General features: G+C 50.6%; 5 protein-coding genes across 5 annotated transcripts; 3 read left to right on the forward strand and 2 right to left on the reverse strand.

Annotated features, from left to right (window-relative positions):
- Positions 1–315: 315 nt before the first annotated feature.
- Positions 316–3,102, reverse strand: HO133_002162 (uncharacterized protein; the record flags this gene model as incomplete). Its single annotated transcript, XM_037293089.1, has 1 exon — positions 316–3,102. The coding sequence occupies one exon, from the start codon at positions 3,100–3,102 to the stop codon at positions 316–318; it is 2,787 nt and encodes a 928-aa protein (XP_037150742.1).
- Positions 3,103–5,320: 2,218 nt separating this feature from the next.
- Positions 5,321–7,846, forward strand: HO133_002163 (uncharacterized protein; the record flags this gene model as incomplete). Its single annotated transcript, XM_037293090.1, has 3 exons — positions 5,321–5,357; positions 5,533–6,824; positions 6,875–7,846. 3 exons carry the CDS (start codon positions 5,321–5,323, stop codon positions 7,844–7,846), a joined length of 2,301 nt encoding a protein of 766 aa, XP_037150743.1.
- Positions 7,847–8,142: 296 nt separating this feature from the next.
- Positions 8,143–8,607, reverse strand: HO133_002164 (uncharacterized protein; the record flags this gene model as incomplete). The annotated part of the gene is made up of 2 exons (XM_037293091.1): positions 8,143–8,512; positions 8,567–8,607. The coding sequence occupies 2 exons, from the start codon at positions 8,605–8,607 to the stop codon at positions 8,143–8,145; spliced, it is 411 nt and encodes a 136-aa protein (XP_037150744.1).
- Positions 8,608–9,094: 487 nt separating this feature from the next.
- On the forward strand, positions 9,095–13,443 carry HO133_002165 (uncharacterized protein; the record flags this gene model as incomplete). Its single annotated transcript, XM_037293092.1, has 9 exons — positions 9,095–9,176; positions 9,260–9,809; positions 9,859–11,081; positions 11,752–11,770; positions 11,822–11,862; positions 11,939–12,051; positions 12,103–12,156; positions 12,234–12,416; positions 12,472–13,443. 9 exons carry the CDS (start codon positions 9,095–9,097, stop codon positions 13,441–13,443), a joined length of 3,237 nt encoding a protein of 1,078 aa, XP_037150745.1.
- Positions 13,444–15,148: 1,705 nt separating this feature from the next.
- On the forward strand, positions 15,149–17,829 carry HO133_002166 (uncharacterized protein; the record flags this gene model as incomplete). Its single annotated transcript, XM_037293093.1, has 4 exons — positions 15,149–15,223; positions 15,482–15,490; positions 15,697–16,349; positions 16,527–17,829. The coding sequence occupies 4 exons, from the start codon at positions 15,149–15,151 to the stop codon at positions 17,827–17,829; spliced, it is 2,040 nt and encodes a 679-aa protein (XP_037150746.1).
- Between the last annotated feature and the right edge of the window lie 284 nt (positions 17,830–18,113).

Genomic DNA, 18,113 nt, shown 5'->3' on the forward strand with positions numbered 1-18,113 from the left:
CTTAGTCGAATAGAACCTAGGGGCCCATACTGAGCCACGTCTTTAGTACAGCCAACGAGGAAGGTGTAGCTTGTCGATACGCAAGAGAAGTTGAGTTGTTGGTAGTATGATGCCGCTGAGTGATGTTTTTGATATTGTCGTCTCGTCAATTGAATGAATGAAGAAAGGAAGAACTCCGTAAATGTCCTGGCAGGAATGCAAGCGTGCAAGCTGCTCCATGATATCTGACCCGTATTCCCAACTCAACCTAACCATCGCTCAAACGCCAAATCATCGCTTCCATGGAAGACGGAGCGCCGCGAGGAAGAATGTATTTTATGAAGACGATGCCTTCTCCTTTGACTTCCAGAACTTCATCAACCGACTGATCCGGTTCCCTTTCTTCTTTTCCGTTTTCTCTGGACTATCAGGCTGAACACATTCCTCGATGTTCAATTTGCTTCTATTGTACGAGCCTCCACCGACCAATCGAGTAAGACTGGCAAGACTATTGCGCTTGCCTGCCGATACGGGTCGCGTACGTGCAGGAACCGGAGCCGAGAACGAGCCCGAGCGATCAGCCGACGAGCAGGTATTTGCGCTGCTCGAAATTCGAGGCGGGTGACCACTTGCCATTGTGGAGGCGCTACTTGTAAGCGAGGGCACGTCGTCGAGGGAGCTGTGCAAGGTCAGAACATGATCTCCGGCCCGAGATGAATTAAGCGTTGCTCTATCGGTGATGGAGGAAGAGGCGGTATGCATGCGAGGCATGTCAAAGGAGGTCCTGGAGAAGTCAGGGGAAGACACAGCAGATGGAGTTTCTGGTGTTCCGTCATAGGTCAAAGCGGGCGTCGGCATGGCGAAATCGAGAGGTGCAGTAACAGGGTGTGTGTCTAATGGATCGTGAGACAATGTTGGAGTAATTGTGGACTCGTCTGACGACTTGGTGATAACAGAAAACCGAGGCTCTTCGTCCGCGCCGACAATCTCAACCAGACTAAACTCCTCAGGGATGTCTAGCTTATTGATTGACCTAGTAGCTGAATTATCATTCTCAGCAAATGTCTTGGAGGGTCGCCGCGTGCCTCGCTGCATTGGTCGATCAGTATTGCTTTCCGCTTCCACAATGTTGACACCGAGGCCCGGAGCCTGATCGTCTTGCAGCTCCTCTTGATCTGATTTTGCGGATACGTTCGTCGGCTTCGAAGTTGACTCCTCTTCGTCATCTTCTTCCTCTTCTTCCTCTATGGCCATGGTGGGATTGCTACCAAGACGTGGAAACCCAAATTTGGAGCGATCGATGGTCTCCATTTCAGGGGCACTCTCAGCTCGACGATGGTAGTGCATTCCTGGGCCTGCGAATCCTCCAGTGACCCCACTGCTGTGCATCCGACGCTTTGAACCTGAAACACCTCCGGAGATGACATCTTCGAAGGCAGGTCCTGTGCTCGGAGAATCAAAAGATTCGAGAGCGGCGTCGATATCAAGCATGGAGGCTGAGGAATCTGTCTCTGAAAGTGGACTCGTCTCTCGGGGTTTCCAAGCAGCGTAATTGGTCTGTATTCTTGGCAGCTTAGAGGCTTCGGAAGATGCGGTTTCAATTATGCAAGTGGTATCTTCGTCGAAAGACACGTCATCGAGCGAGAACTCGGCTTCTGGTGTATGTTGTCGTAGGGGAGGCGTGGGTGAGCGACAATTGACGAAGTCTGCTCTGGGATCATGGTGCTTTGCCTTGCGAGAGAGGAGACCAGCCCATGATCTTCCTTTCCGCTGTCTCTTAGTTACTTTGGGTTCGGGGGACGTCCTTGGTCTCATGGTTGGCGAAAATGGACGCCGCCTTTGAGCTTGAAAGTTGGCGGCTCTTGATGTCGGAGAGGAAGTGGTCTTATAGGACATTTCAGGAGACATTGAAACTGGAGATGTCGCGAACGGATCATTGGCGGCTTGGCGGTGAGTCTCCACAATTAAGGGACCGGAAGACTCGTTTGCGCCTTTAGAAGGAGAGCCCCCAGCAGGTGCTGAAGAGGGGCGCTTCACCGAAGAGTCCAATCCCGAGAAGTCCCATTGCCAGTCATGGGATGCACGAGGGGGAGAATTGCCAGCAGTATCTGGTCTGACTCTAGACAGATCTTGCTCTAGTGTGGGTCTGCGGCCAGACCTCGCACCGATGGTGGACTGGGGACTTGACGAGTTGCCTCCACTGATCACGGACGTGATACTGTTGGAGACCGAATGGCTGGCGCGAACAGTTGACATGCTGCTTGACGTCTCAGAAGAGATCGTTGACAATGGCCGTGGAATAAACTCTAAGACATCGGAGAACCCCACTCGAGAAGAACGTGGCAGTCCAGCATCGGGTGATTGCTCATCTTGTGATGCTGAAACTAGTGATTCCTGGGTAGAGGTCGTAGGTTCGGGCTGGGAAATGGATCTGTCAAGTTCCGGAGGAAGAGGTCGCTGGAACATAGAATCTGAAGGTGTTGTTGGTGCGCTGCCACCTTTCATCTCAGACGCAGGTTTCAGAATCATCGAGAGATCGTGACTTGATATCGCACCAGAGCGCCGATGAGCATGACCACGCCTGCTCGTGGGAGGGCCGAGTCGGGCCCCAGGCGGCGGATGCGATAATCCCTCTTTTTCCGTAGAGGTCGTACCCACAGCTGAAGGGCCACCAGTTGCACCGCCATCACCCGAAGTATTGCTTTCACTAGGCTGTTCACTTTTTGTGGGACTCGCGCTTACCAGCACCGGTCCACCATTTGTAACATCGCCACCAACGTACTCGCTGTTATTTCTCCGATGTCCATGGTGGATAGGAGGGGTTCTTCTCGTCGGAGACCGTGCTGGACTTGGAGTACGATCGTTTGGACTTGACACAGCAGGACTGAAATCGAATGCTGGCAGCTTGTTGATTGATATGCGTTGAGGTCTTGAACGACCTGGCGAACGTCGAGACCCAGTAGCATCCGCATTCGAGGGGATTCTCGCGTGAGAGCTGGCTTCACTGGTAATCTCAGGTTGCATGGGAAATACGAAACAAGGGTTTGGTAATGGCCCCGAAGTGTCTCTGCCCTTGGCTATGTCCATGCCAAGGTGAGGTTGCGTAGGCAACACCTCGGCCATTTTCTTTGGCTAGTTGTAAATTTATCAGAAGCAATGCTGTGACCGTCACATCAGGTATGGGACAGATCGGGTAGGTCTCTTGTAAAGGATTGTGGGGGAGTTGCGGAATGGTAGCTGGGTAGTAGATGGATGGTGTAGATGGGCAAGGAGTGTTTGGGACCGAGGGTATGATGCGGTTGGCTAGATTGGTTCGGCAAGATAGGTTTGGAAGGTATGCTGAAGAGCGTGTGTAAGTATCTGGACAGCAAGTCAGAGACGGTTGGCTTCTGTGACTCTTGACTTCAGTTGACAGGCAAAAGAGACTTGGATACGTACGTTGGAAGGAGTGTACAAAGCGACCGGGGGAGAGAAAAAGCTGATTCAAAAAGGAATGGACGGCCTCAATACCGAGCAGAGTCAACTCTGACGGTGTATGAAGCCAAGTGATCGTAGATCAAGTGGTGATGATGATAATGGTGGATGGAGAGAGGGGTGGATGGTGAGTAGAGCAGGAGGATGTTCTAGTTGGAAATTGAGTCTTGGCGGATTCTCATTCATCAATTATGCTTATGCTTTGATCTCGATAATCATACAGAGGAGACAGATAATCATACAGATTATACCTAGATACATTTCTTAATTGACGCAATTTCATGTGCATGAAGTAGAGATGAACTGCTGCATATGAATGATTATGTCTCCGATTACTACTCTTGAAAGTACGGTACTGTATTCCCTACTTTTCTACTTAGCTATATGGTCACTTGGTCACATGGTGCGTGGCTTGCAGCGTCGCTCCACCAGCTCCTCACGCACGAGAGATCGGAGCATTCCAAAAACCCTGATGGACTCGTGCTACTGGCCAGTCCGATTTCGCCAGGAATCCCGTTGGTTCAAGCATGTCCACCTGCAGAATTGAGTAACAGGCCGGATGTCTGCATAACGCTCTATTTGTACATTGTTGATTTGGTGCACCGTGGCCAATTATTCAAACAACAACAGTAGCTTGGGCATCTTCACGAAGCTTTAAGTTCTTTTCTTTTCTTTTCTTTTCTTTTCTTTTCTTTCACATGGCAATCTTACATCTTATCAAATTTTAGCGGAGCTCGGCAAGCCACGTCTGGAATAATTTCCGTGTTTCGACGATTCCTCTCTACCGTATTTACGGATAGAGTAGTAAGGTAGTAGGTACTACCTACTAGCTACTGCTGACGGTCATAGCAGAATTGGGCATTTAGCGACCAATTGGCGATGCAGATATATGCAGATGTGCCGATCAAAGGATTGAACGCGGCTCCTATCCCGTGGGGCCAAGTGTAGGTAATAAAGTAGCTTAAGGTAGTAGGTACCCACCATGTGCGGCGAGATGTCTCACTCTCACCCATCAATCAATCTGTACTCCTACCCGTATGTCGCTCTTTCGCATGCAGTATGAGTAATAATGTCTTTCTTTTCACTTTGCCTGACCTATCGTTTTGCCGACGGAATAGACACTCAGATTCAAACTGCGAGTCAGACTCGTTGAGCCCCTGTTCTGGCAGCATTCGCAATTTCACAACTGGTGCAAGGAGAAGAGTCTCTCACGGAACAGGGCTAGGTAGTTGTACCTCGATATCACCATGCTGGGCGCTGGCCACCGTAGACTGAGAGTCTGAGAGTACGGAGGTCGGCTCGCAAAGTCCTAAACGCCAAGACTCCTGCGCCAAGTAACGCCCCAACTGAATAGAAGGTTTAAAAGATTTCGGGGATAATGCGCTTAGATGGAAGTGGGTTGAAATTGCGCCCTATACTTTAGGCTATTACTAAAGTATTAGGCCCGACATGTCCTCCGCGAAAGGGCCGTCTTCCCAAAGTAGGGTTAGGGCTGCTGTCAGGATCGTTCAGGCCAACCTCCGTACTATATCACGGTAACCCAAATCCAGTGCCAAGTCCTTTGCACTCTCAAACCCCCATCAGACATGGAAAGGGTGCAACAGAGTTGACAAGGAACAATTGTCGTGTCGGAATCAGACTCGTATGCGGGCAAGGGTAGACTGCACGAAAGATGCAAGCCTGATATGATAGTGCAATCCAACGCAATCGGCTGGAGGCTTCCCATATTTTCATGTGGGCTTTCAGCCCGAAAGCGGAATCCCTTCTATTCAAATTCGATCCCTCGCAGACATGGCTATGCATTTCTCTCCTCGAACTCTAGAAGAGGCACGATACTTCAGGATATCAGTAATGGTCCAGCATCCACATGCTGGTCTTTGCTGTCACCTTCTTCGTCAGTAATTGTAGGTCTCATGGACTTACTTGCTCAATCTCATCATGCTTTGATCTGATTGAAGTCTTTCTGATGTCTCCAGGCTTCGAATATTGGCTCTTTGAAACTCCGAAAAGCCAAAATCCCTTTCGGAAAAACGCCACTCGTTGTACTTCTGGTTACTCCAGCTCACATTCGGCTATTAGATGATGATAGTACATTCATCCCCTCCCTTCTACGCCTGGCGGTCGAGACGACAAAGCCCTGGCAAGATTTTGACCTCTTGGCTGCGGTAATCGACGGAATACCGCAAACATGGTCAACCGCACCTTACAGACTACGAGGTAGCCATTCTGCAGATGTGGATTCTGTACCTAAAACTCGAATGGAACGTGGATTCGAAGGAATCTCTGTGGCCGTACTTGATTCCGAAACTGCCGCCCCTGATCTTTGGTCACCCAAGGATATGTTCGATGAACGAGAAACGATGACGATCCAGCAACGGTGTACATTGTCCTTCTCACTTCCTCCGAGCCCTGGCGTGCGCACCCAACTCTCTGAAAACTCAGCCTCCCAGCCTTTGGTAAAGCGGATATTACAATTGCCTGTGACTAACACTCTTTTCCAGAATGGGAAAACGTCCACTCTCTTCTCACAAAGGTGGAATGTACAACGCAGCGAAGAATCTATCTCGGAACATGTGTGCAGTAAGAAGACCTGGTTACCACAGCAGATCGTTCAAATGGGCGCTGTCTTTGCAGATGAGGGCATGCGACTCCAACTTGACCATCTCGTACATTCGCTTCTGATGCCCATTACTCCAGCTAGGACCATTACAGCTGCTGTCGGTAACATTGTTCGCAAGATCAGTGGGGGCGATGCCTTGGCCGAAGCTGCGCCTGCATCAGAAGAATTGGAAAGAGCGATATCCACTGCCATCCAGCAAGGCCAGATACCCGCTCAGCAAGCTGGTGTCTGGGCGCTCATTAGACCTCAAAGGTATGCCGCGTTGGACCGGGCTGCTCAAATTCAAGGCACCGTGCGTGAAAGAATCCAGTATGCCGTCCTGTCCGGAGGTCGACTTCACAAAGTGCTCAGTGGCGGAGGTGGTTGGGGTGAGAAGCACGGTCTTTTGGCCTTGGATCCAGACTCAGATTACAGCCACCATCATCGAGCACTTGAGCCATCGTTTGGAGACGATCAGGACGTTGAAACGAGAAAACGTGAAGCTCTCGGAGAAGTTGCAAAGCCGGGAGATACCATTACGTTCTATGTGTACAAGTCGCTTTCAGATGCTGATCCTGCTAACCTTGATACACCTGTGTTCTCGAACAGCAATCAAGCTGCTGCTGCGACTCTCATCTTTGGCTCTCTGCCGTCGACCATGGATGCCATGCCAGTACTTGACACTACCGAGGTTGAGGCCCACGCTCAATCTGAATTAACGGTGGAGGAAAATCATTTTGGCATGCTCTCGGAGCAAGGCATGAGCTTAGAGGTGACAGGACTAGTCCCATGACATCACTTTAGTACTAACAATTACTGCAGACTTCGTTCATCAATACGAATATCACCGCGAACAGGATGCAGTATCTGAAGACCGAATTGTATAGACAAGCCTATGAAGTCCGCCGCAAGAACACAGTAACCACGAAACTGGATGCTCCTTACACGCTCCTCTCGATACGAGGGCAAGCTTCGAAAGTCCCAGTCAGCGGCGAAGTCAAGGGGGAAGAACTTCAGGCTCCCAATGTGCGTCTACAAGATCTGATGCCACAAGAGCCGTCGACGCCAACCAGTACAAGCAAATATAATACCGCACTGGTCCAGAAAGTTCCCAAACTACGCGATCAGAAACAAGAAGTTCAACGATTAATAGGACCAGGGTTTATGCAAGCTAAGTTGAATAGTAGAAGAATTGCGGAGGCGAAATTTCAAAGTGAGCGATACCCAAAGATTTCCGAAAACGTCGCGAGGAAGATTGCGAAAAAAGCAGCGAAAAAAGCAGTGAACAATCGCAATAAGGGTAAGACAGACGACGGTACTAGATTCACGGTCAGATTCACATCCCAGGAACAAAAACCTTCTCGTCAAGTGATTTTACAACCAGAGGCGCAAGACGCACCAGGTCCAATCACAATAAAGCGACACTTCTCCCTTGGCCCAGGCAACGACTATCAAAGGCACGGGGCAACCCCAGAACAAAAACCCGAAATGAAAACCGAACCAATATCTGCGAGCAAACCATTCGCTGACGACGTTAAGTACAGAAACCAGCAGCTCCAGTCTCAAGGCTCGGTACCAATAATCAGGGAGGAAAGTGAAGGCAAAGACCCGGGTACCGCTTGTAAAGGCAAATATGGCAACGTCTTTATGCTCAGGAAACACGCCACGATGAATCCATTTGAGAGGCTACAAGCAATTCAGCAAGTAGGAGAGATAACATCCAGAGACCAAGCGATGGGGCTCCACAGCCAGTATCATTTACCACTTTTCGATGAACAGCAGGAAGGTGTGTGAAAGTCTTAGATTCGAGTCTCGCACTGAGTCTGTCGAACCATCTGCTCTATAGCAATCTCCCAAATACCCCAACCTCTCGAGAACACGTCACTGCCTGGACGTCAGCATCATTTCGACTCAGCCGAACCCTCTTCAAATACCTATGGAAGCCTCATGGACTAGGCCATTTATGCCAGCCTTCAGCGGCGCCTCGCTATTCCCCACCATCTCCTTTCTGCTCATTCGCGCGTTCACTGGGCCGCGGGCTCTCATTTGCCATCCGGCTTCGTTCTTTTTATTGTCCAGAGAGCAGTCAATCACTGAACTTCTTCGGCCAACACATCAACATCGAGCTCTTCCATGACCCCCAATACGACTCCGAGACTTTCCATAAATCCGTTCACAGCCACTCGCAGCATGCGGTTGGTTGTGGCCTTGTACTCTGTGCGCAGAACTGTCAATTCCTCATCTCCTACAAATTGTGCTCCCATGGCCAAGGCTGCATCGCCGTTTAAGCGAACTCCTGCATCTGCGCTCGTTGAGCCGTTGGTGGCGAGGCCGTAGAAAGCATATGGGCATGCGAGAGAGAAAGAACGGTGGACGAGAGGCGAAAGTTCGGCGTCTACGCTGAGTGCGCGGAGTGCGGAGGATGCTAATCGGTGTGTGGGAAGCGGAACAGAGATGATTCTATATGTCGTTTAGCAGGTATAATCAAGAAGCGTAGCAAGCAAGGAAAATCACAAGGAGCACGGGAACTCTGGATCAAAAGGAGAACCCGACATGATAGCCGCAAATGTTGCAGAAGGCGCTGCTGTGAAGGCGCTGCTGTGAAAGAGGATGGAAGGAGGATCACGATGTGGAGATCGATCGTGATAGGGCTGAGATGCGTGGTTGCCAGGTCGACAAGCCTTTCTGCCGCTAGTGGGGAGCTGCCGAAATCCAGTTCGTGGCCAACAGCAGGAGCCCCCACAGTCACATAAAGCAAAAACAACATCATTGTTCTGCATCTTGCGACGACAGCATCCCTTCCTATCTTTGAGGTGCTTATTATTACTGGCATTGGTGTATCAAACTGTCCATGAGCTTCATTTATCTGTTCAAGTCCAGATAAACATCTAAAGTGTCAAAATAAACAAGCAGCTGCCCTCATCCTCTATCGCAACTTCGCAACTACGATAGCCCCTGCAAATTTCCAGCGAGATCTCCACATCTTCTGAGCATACGGTTGCAGTTTCCCGTACAGAGTTGGTCGGCGACTGCCCTGTCGTCATGTCGCACCAGGCGGCAAGAGCACCTGTTGCTCCAGCTATGGGTACAACAAGCTATGGACAGGTGATCGAGTACATCCAGAGTAGGTAGCTGCAGCCAGCGATGGGCTCGCTGCCGGCGTACTAGTAACAGTTATCGTACATGTAAGCTGACATTGCCCCACAGACCGAGTTTACCTCGCATCCTATACTCATCCTCCCAACGAGCACACTCCATTCCCGTATCCAGCGACACCTGTCAAATCGCCTTCAAAGCGCTCCTCCAAATCATCACATCAATCCACGCCAGTACCATCAGGCCCCAAAGTACATCCTCCCTTCTACTTCACAGTCGACGATGACCTACTCTATAATAAATTCCATGCCGATTTTGGACCATTACACATCGGACATCTCTACCGCTTCGCTGTCCTCCTTCACGAGATCTTGGGAGACCCAAACAATGCAGAACGAGGAGTCGTGTTCTGGAGCAAGCCAGACTCGAGGAGCAGGGCAAACGCCGCTTGTTTATTGGCTTGTTACATGATTGTCATACAGAATTGGCCACCACATCTGGCACTAGCACCCATCGCGCAAGCAGAACCACCGTTGATGCCTTTTCGAGATGCAGGGTACAGCCAAGCGGACTTCAGCATTGGAGTACAGGATGTTGTTTACGGTGTGTGGAAGGCCAAGGAAGAGGGGTTGGTGGGATTCAGAGACTTCAGGCTTGACGAGTAAGTATCTATGACCGAATTGGATGAATGAATGCTGATGAGCCTTCAGGTACGAGAGATATGAGAGGGTAGACCAAGGAGATTTCAATTGGCTCACGCCCAATTTCATTGCGCTTGCATCCCCTCAGCATCAGCCAATAGCTCCGATACTACCTGATTCGCCATTATATGCCACCGTACCTACCAACTTCTCAGCCGTCAAGAAGTGCAGTCTCCCAGGTCCGTTTAAGAATGTCCTCTCACACTTCTCCAAGCGCAATGTCGGACTCGTCGTCCGTCTGAACTCCGAACTCTACTCGCCCACGTACTTCACTGCTCTCGGCATCAATCATTTAGACATGATCTTCGATGACGGAACGTGCCCACCATTACATATGGTCAAGAAGTTTATCAGGCTGGCGCATGAGATGATAACTATTAAGAAGAAGGCCATCGCTGTTCATTGCAAAGCTGGACTAGGTCGCACAGGCTGTCTGATCGGAGCATATCTCATTTACCGTTATGGCTTCACCGCCAACGAGATCATTGCCTTCATGCGGTTTATGCGACCAGGGATGGTTGTCGGGCCCCAACAGCACTGGCTCCATCTCAACCAAGGAACGTTCCGTGAGTGGTGGTGGGAGGACCTCTTGAAAGAAAAGCTTGCTGCAGCGCTGCCCTCAACGCCTACCAAATCGATCCGCCGTAGTCATGCCAGTATTGGTCAGACTGCGACACCACCCAACCCGAGCCAGTCAGGCAAGCGATCTGCACTAGGCGAAATCACAGCCAATGAGAGCGGTCCCTCAAATGCCATGGACGAAAACCTTCCAGCCCCCACTCCAGGACAGCCAAGGAAGACCAGCAGGATGGATTCCCGTCATCATCCGTATGCAAGAGCAGCATCAGCGGCTTTCAACGACAATACCGTGGTCGAAGATCCAGGCAATCAGATCGTGGAGATGCGCAGCCACCGACAGGACCCTGGTGAAAATGAAGAGGAGTGGGAGCTGCGAGTGCTTGGCCGACGAACAAGCTCTCGTTCGCCAATGGGCAGCGAGAAGAGGCGTGCCGTCAGCTACACCACCACTACAACTACAACCTCGCGATACAGCACTGCCGGCGACGATGAAGCGCTCCAAGAGTTGACTTCAGATGTCGAGAATTGGACCCACCACGATGAGCATGCCTCTGACAAGACTTCCAGACCGAAGACACCCGGAAGCACAAAAAGTGGCAGTGGAAGCGGAACTTTGGGTGTCGCCAAGATGCGCGGGAGCCCAGTGAGGAGAAGTGCAGAGAGCAGAGAAGTCAAGAGCGGACTCAGCGGAGTAAGGAAGACTAGCGGCAGAGTGGGAAGTGGGCTAGCAGCGAGCCGGTCACGATCATGACACGCGATCAACGATACCTTTTCCTTTTCTACCATGTGTATCTCAGGTTCGACTGTACACAACACCATGCTTCGGCGGCTCCTTGCATGGGTCTCGCATCCAAAGTTGGCGATATTGGCGTCTTCACCATCTTCTGCGCTGCAGAGGAGCTTTTGCTTGGCAGCCACGCTGCGCTACTCCTTCACTGGCGCTTGGCTATAGGGGCTTGTTTTTTTCCCTCTTGAGTACTTGTTGAATATAGTGACGAGAGATGAACGGCAACGAATTGTAGTCTCAGTAGCATGCAGGTCCCACGATACTTTGAGAGAAAAAAATCCGAAAGTCTCAATTCCAATGTCGGCGAGGACCATTATTCATTTTCTAGGCCAGTTTCATCATGAAGAAGATTTAATAGCGAATTACCGTAATAAATTCTTTATACACATGGTTAATTTACGGGTTGATAGCATTCCCTTGTGCATCAAAAATAGAAAACATCAAACCTTAAATTTGTGCTTTCAACTTTAGCCGAGGTTTGGGGGAGCGACACCAACTTTGGGTGTCCAACAGTGTCGCGCACTTTGTAATTGCAGAATGTTTGGCCATGCCTAGGTACTGTGGCAGATGACCCTCTCTTCATCTCCATCGCTGACGAAACCTTAGGGAGATCATAACCATCCAGGCTGGCCAATGCGGCAACAGCAGTGAGTCGCCCCGAACCGACGCGTCGTGAATGTAGAGTCGTGTGTATCTGGAACCGCTGTTCTGATGTGGTCGCAGTCGGTAGTCAATTCTGGCAGCAGCTATGTCTGGAACACGGAATCAGTCAAGATGGCAATCTGGAAGACTTTGCGACAGAAGGTGGTGATAGGAAGGATGTGTTTTTCTACCAGGTTGGGGCTCCCAGAATTGCTACATATTGACGCCAGCTGATACGTTTCAAGAGCGATGATACGCGATACATACCCCGTGCAATCTTATTGGACTTGGAACCACGAGTGGGTCAAACTCCGCACCGGTTTCGCTTGCCAGACATGCAACGACAGGCTGACCATCTGTTTCTGTTACCGCGAAGGTGATTCACGGTATCCAAAATGGACCATATAAAAACATCTACAATCCGGAGAACTTCTTTGTTGGGTCGCAGGGGAGTGGTGCAGCAAACAATTGGGCTGCAGGCTACGCTGCTGGAGACACGGTGCAAGAGGAGGTGTTCGACATGATAGATCGAGAGGCCGATGGAAGCGACTCGTTAGAGGTAAGTCTGTCTGGGGACTCTTTTGAAACATACAAGGGTTGACAGTAGTCAACAGGGTTTCATGCTCCTTCATTCAATTGCTGGTGGTACAGGGTCAGGTTTGGGCAGCTACATATTGGAGCGAATGAACGACAGATTCCCTAAGAAGCTGATACAGACGTATTCGGTATTTCCGGACACACAAGGAGGCGGAGATGTGGTGGTCAATCCATACAACAGCTTGCTCGCTATGCGGCGGCTGATACAGAATGCGGACTCGGTGGTCGTGCTCGACAACGGCGCTTTGTCAAGGATAGCTGCGGACCGACTTCACGTCCAAGAGCCTTCTTTCCAGCAAACGAACCAGCTCGTCTCCACTGTCATGTCCGCCAGCACGACCACCCTTCGCTACCCGGGGTATATGCACAATGACCTTGTTGGCATTGTTGCTTCTCTCATTCCAACGCCGCGATGCCACTTCCTCATGACCTCTTACACTCCCTTCACAGGCGACAACGTAGAGCAAGCAAAGACGGTACGGAAGACCACAGTACTGGACGTGATGCGGCGACTGTTGCAACCGAAGAATCGTATGGTCTCAACGACACCGAGCAAGACAAGTTGTTATATCAGCATACTCAACATCATTCAAGGAGAAGCAGATCCCACAGAAGTGCACAAATCACTCCTTCGGATCCGCGAACGCCAACTGGCAACATTCATACCATGGGGTCCTGCATCGATACAAGTCGCATTGACAAAGAAGTCGCCCTACCTCCAGAACACACACAGAGTCTCAGGTCTCATGTTGGCAAATCATACATCTGTGGCGACGCTCTTTAAGCGAATCGTCGTCCAATACGACAAGATGAGGAAACGAAACGCCTATCTGGAAGGGTATAGAAGGGAGGCGCCTTTTGCTGAAGGTCTGGGCGAATTCGATGAAGCAAGAGCTGTAGTCACGGACTTGATCGGAGAGTATGAAGAGGCGGAGACGGAGAGCTACTTGGATCCGGATAAAGGCAAGGAAAAGGCAGAAGGCAGTTGAGCATCGGCAAGGGATAGAGATACCCTGCGCTTGGTCAAGGCGTTTGTTCGGTGCAAGAGGTCATGAGATATGAACATCGGCACATTTGCATGGATGTAAATTAGCAGGCTGGGATGGGACTGACCACATAATTGGCGTCGCCAATAGTAATAATTGGCAGCGTACCCTTGTTATCCGGCTTCGTCTCGGTGATCTCACTGGCCCACTGCGCCAGTCATACGGAGGTAATCGAGCAAAGATTTTGATAGACCTGGACTCATGCTTTGTAGAGCAAAGATTTTCTTCGGTGCTACGTCCGCTCCTTCCACGTGACTGCACAGCCACTGTGGCGGTGCCGAGTTCCGCGTGTTGAAGGCAAATGTCATAATAAATAGATCGATCGCAATCTTCTTCCACACTCATCCTCAACCACCACAACCACAAAAATCCTACTTTCGAGCCGTTCAAATCATATCTCAGAAGCTTCGAGACCTCAGTTCATCCATCATGGCATTCACTGCAAGGTATATACCGAGCTCTCTCATCCGCGACAGCGACAATAGTCATGCCGCTTTTCCTCCGCAGCAGTTTTCCTCGCGCTTGATCTGAAAGTCCGTCCAGTCGTACATGGGTATCATGACTAACGTTACCTTGACTGTAGCGACATCTGCAAGATCATCCTCGCCATCATCCTCCCGCCCCTTGGTGTCTTCCTCGAGCGCGGTTGCAATGCCGACTTCCTCATCAACATTCTCCTGACAATACTGGGTTACATTCCGGGTATTATCCATGCCTTGTAAGTCCCTTGGCTGTCGGTCTTTCAGTGCTCGATGAACACGATCTGTCCGCGGTCCTTCTCATTCAATCGCTTACACCTGTCTAGATACATCATCCTCAAGTACTAGGCTCCGGCCCTGTTCCATTCCCTTCGTGACGGCCCGGCATCTGGAGTTTCTTACCGTCATCATACCTTTACGCGTTCCCCACTACCAGCAGTCCCTCGAGAACGCTCTCGTTACGCCCATTGGACGCTCGGCAGTTACGGAAGAGCGTTGCATTCAGGACTCGGGCTGCGTGAAGAACGACCGAGGCAATTGTCAATACAGCAGTACGCAGCCTGCACATTTTGCGCTGCTCTTTAATACTATGTTCTCCGGCATGGTCTAGCTAGTCTGACCGTCGTGTATCATAGCACTTGAATTCAAGCATCAGTCAATATTCAAGTCCAGTTCTGTATGTGCGCATCACGAGTTTTCACAATGACCTGGGTCTGTGGCTAAAGGTGCGCCCTACAATCATCAAATCAAATGCTCGTCTATTGTAAGAGGCACAGGTTCCGTGCAGGTTCCCCGGTTCCGTGCCCTTAGAAAATTCCTATTCTTTTCTGATCATGCTCCAAGGCATACCAGCTGTGGCGAGCCTCTTTACGATCGCACCAAAGAATTGTCGAGTTAATTGAGCATACTGCTGTCATGGTCGCTGCGGCTTGCAATAGCTTCGCCTACACAATTGACTTTACTTTAGATGGGTGAGATTCGCAGGTTCTTGAGGCTTAGGGAGAAGCCGTTGACGGAAAGGGGATAGTATAGTCTATTTATACGCGCCCACGTCGGCGTTTCGCTGATGAGGGGCACTCGGCACACTTGTGTGCAGGCACGCAGGCAAGCAGGCAGGCAGAGGCAGGCACTCTCAACCATTCATTTTCCACATTCTCTTACTCCAGAACATGTCACAGAGTCGTCTTCTGTTGGACGACATTAACTCCCTTGATCTAAGCGCTTACCTTCAGATCTATCAATGGGTACTCGCCTACTATCCTTAACTAGCTTACCCTGATGACTCCAATGCTGCCCCTCTCCTATGGTCAAGACAACAAAAAGATAGATAGATCATGGGCGCCTGCCTCTGCAGTTCTCATGTTTCGTTGTTTCTCCTTCTTCATTTCTTTCTTGTCATTTTCATCTTCTCTCCATTTCATTGACATTTCCTGCCAAACGTTCATTCTGCGTCATTTTGCATTGCATAGGAGCTGGCTTCATGTCTTGGTGGTATTCCGCAGTTTTTCCAGGTCAGTTATTTTTCCCCCTAAGCTTTATGTATAGACGCTACACAGCCATGATCAGTCACGCACTCTGCCATTCCCACATATGCACGTCGGACTCCTCAAGCCTCTTGCACTTCGTCACCACCCTTGCTTCTTTACTTCATCTACCACCCTGCCGATCCCCTACGTCTTTCAGTATCATCCCTCCTCGGTAGCTAATATGAATGCAGTTCTTTCACGGCATATCCATGGCCTTTTTCCTAGGCTCCTTTCTTCATTTTCTTCTCATACCCTGGACACTGGCTGGCCCAGCCTCTATGGGATCTTTGACACCAACTCTTGCCCAAGTAATACCCCCCTGCGCCCAAGAGTGCCTCGTGTCATTCATTACCACCAACTTCCCTTCTTCGTCCTGTGGGACACCTCCAGACTCCGACTGTTTATGTATTAGCAGTAGCGCATCCGGCTTGACCATTGGTGAAGGCGGGCTTGAGTGCCTGTACTCCGAATGCCCGGACTATGATTTTGACAATTCGATTGCCCTCCAGGTCTACGAGGTTTGCGCGACCGTTCAAGGAGCCAAACCAAACACACATTCTACACTTACCGCAACTTCAACGACCATCGTATCTGCGACTGGCGGGGTCAGAGCGACTCTAACGAACAGCAACAATTTTTCTTACAATTCTGATTCGGGGTCTGTTTTTCCTGGTGCATCAAGCGCGGCGTTGGGGACCAATACAATAATTGCTACAGCGACAGGATCACCTTCACCTTTTCCTAAGTCCACATCTTCTTTAGACTATGCTCGAACAACAAAGGTTGCATCTGGTGGCGTTGGACTAAATGTTACCCCTACTACAACATCAACCTCTTCTACGATGTCAGTTGCAGCCGCAACTTCATCTTCGGCCGTAGCGGCAGCGGCAGCGGCAAAGCCTATCCTTACAAAGCCCCAGATCGCAGGCGTTACGGTTGCTGGTGTTGGTGCCGCTGCCATTGCATTTGGCCTTTGTTTCCTTGTTTTTTGCCTTCGGAGAAAGCATCGTAACCGGCACAGTGGTTGGTCTTTTGGTGGTGACAAGATCATAGACAGTCAGGAGACTACGCCTGACATGGCTGCCATTGGTGGTGGAGAGTTTGAAAATCATCCTCAGCCTAGCAGTCCCCCTGCAGTTGTAGCTGCACCTCCACCCCGCAGAGAGCTGAGAATAGTTACTCCCGCCAGCTCTAGCGACGATGGTTGGAATCGATATCAGAGGAGTATGGATCCGGAGGAGGAGATCGCACTTGCTGTACATCCGCCTCCCTCAAAATCATCGAACCATTCCCCCATCGACCCGGTTACCCCAGCAAGCCACCGAACATCCTCACAACTACTCCCCGATAAACCAATCTACAGCTTGTTTCCTCCACCTCTGCGTGTAACTCCACGAAACAGCTCGGCACCTGCAGGCCTCAGACCATCCGGGCCTACCGCTCCACGACAAGCCAATCCGCCTCACGGGAAATACAGCCCTCGATTTCCCAGCAACATGGACACAAGCCAAGCCCACCTCCAACCTGGATCTAGCCGGCAAAGAAGTCTGTCGGATCCATTCTATGATGATTTCAATCGCTCACCCCCGCCGAATATATATCCGTATGTGCAAGCGTCTCGACCACGGTCTCCAGGCTCATCTCGCCCAGTCCCCAGAAATTTCCCAGGAGCGTGGACTACACCAATTGACATTGTCCGTAAACCAGTTCCAGCACAGCAATCACCGAGTGCCAGAGGACTGCGACCGGCGCCATCAAGGACACAGCAACCGAGTCTCCCAAAGCCTTATCCTCCGCCGCCACCACCAATCGAACAGCACTACCTGGCAGCGATCGAACGCTCCCACAGCCGCAAGGATCCCCGAAGAAAGCAAAGTAACTCCAGCAGCAAACTCACACGTTTCTCCAACGGGTCAGAGACCAGCTTCGAAGACGCAGACGAAGATGAAGCCCCAGCTGCCCGCAAATTTCTCTCGCCCGTTGCTGAGTCTCCAGCTCTGAGATCCCCTCATCGCAGCGGAGTCACCTACCCCTCAATTCCAATATCAGCTGCCGAGAGCCCAACTCGAACAGCACAAAAGAGAGCTCCAGCTAGACCTGAGCTGCCCACTCGATCTGATTCCCTTCTCTCGAAGAGACTAGGTCCGCAGAAAGCCAGAGAAATTGCAGGCAGGTTGCAGGGGACGCACCCAGGGGTTGATGAGGATGTCAGGGATACGGCCAAATGGAAGATCCTCGTTAGTCCTGGACTCAATCATCTTGAGAGCTCTGGATCGCCACGGTCGGCTAGGGGTAATGGAAGGACACCGCCGATGAATATGTAGCCTTGAGATGGAATGAGATGTAATGACTGCACGAGTATGATTATTGTCTACATACTGCATGGTAGGACGGGTTTCGGTTCGGTCACCAGTGTCTCGAATCACCTGATCAATGATAGTACTGGGCATAGCGGGTATGAGTCTCCTTCGCGTTGTCGTTTTCACTTCTTATGGCACATTATTGCTCGCTCTTTCTTTTCTATTGTCTTTGACTTATACCATGTACGATACTAGCCATCTTTTGTTATGACAGCGTTTTAGTTGTCTAGAGTCATAGCTCAGTCGAA

Source organism: Letharia lupina (genome assembly GCF_014066315.1).
Source record: "Letharia lupina isolate WasteWater1 chromosome Unknown contig_14, whole genome shotgun sequence".
NCBI lineage: Eukaryota > Fungi > Ascomycota > Lecanoromycetes > Lecanorales > Parmeliaceae > Letharia > Letharia lupina.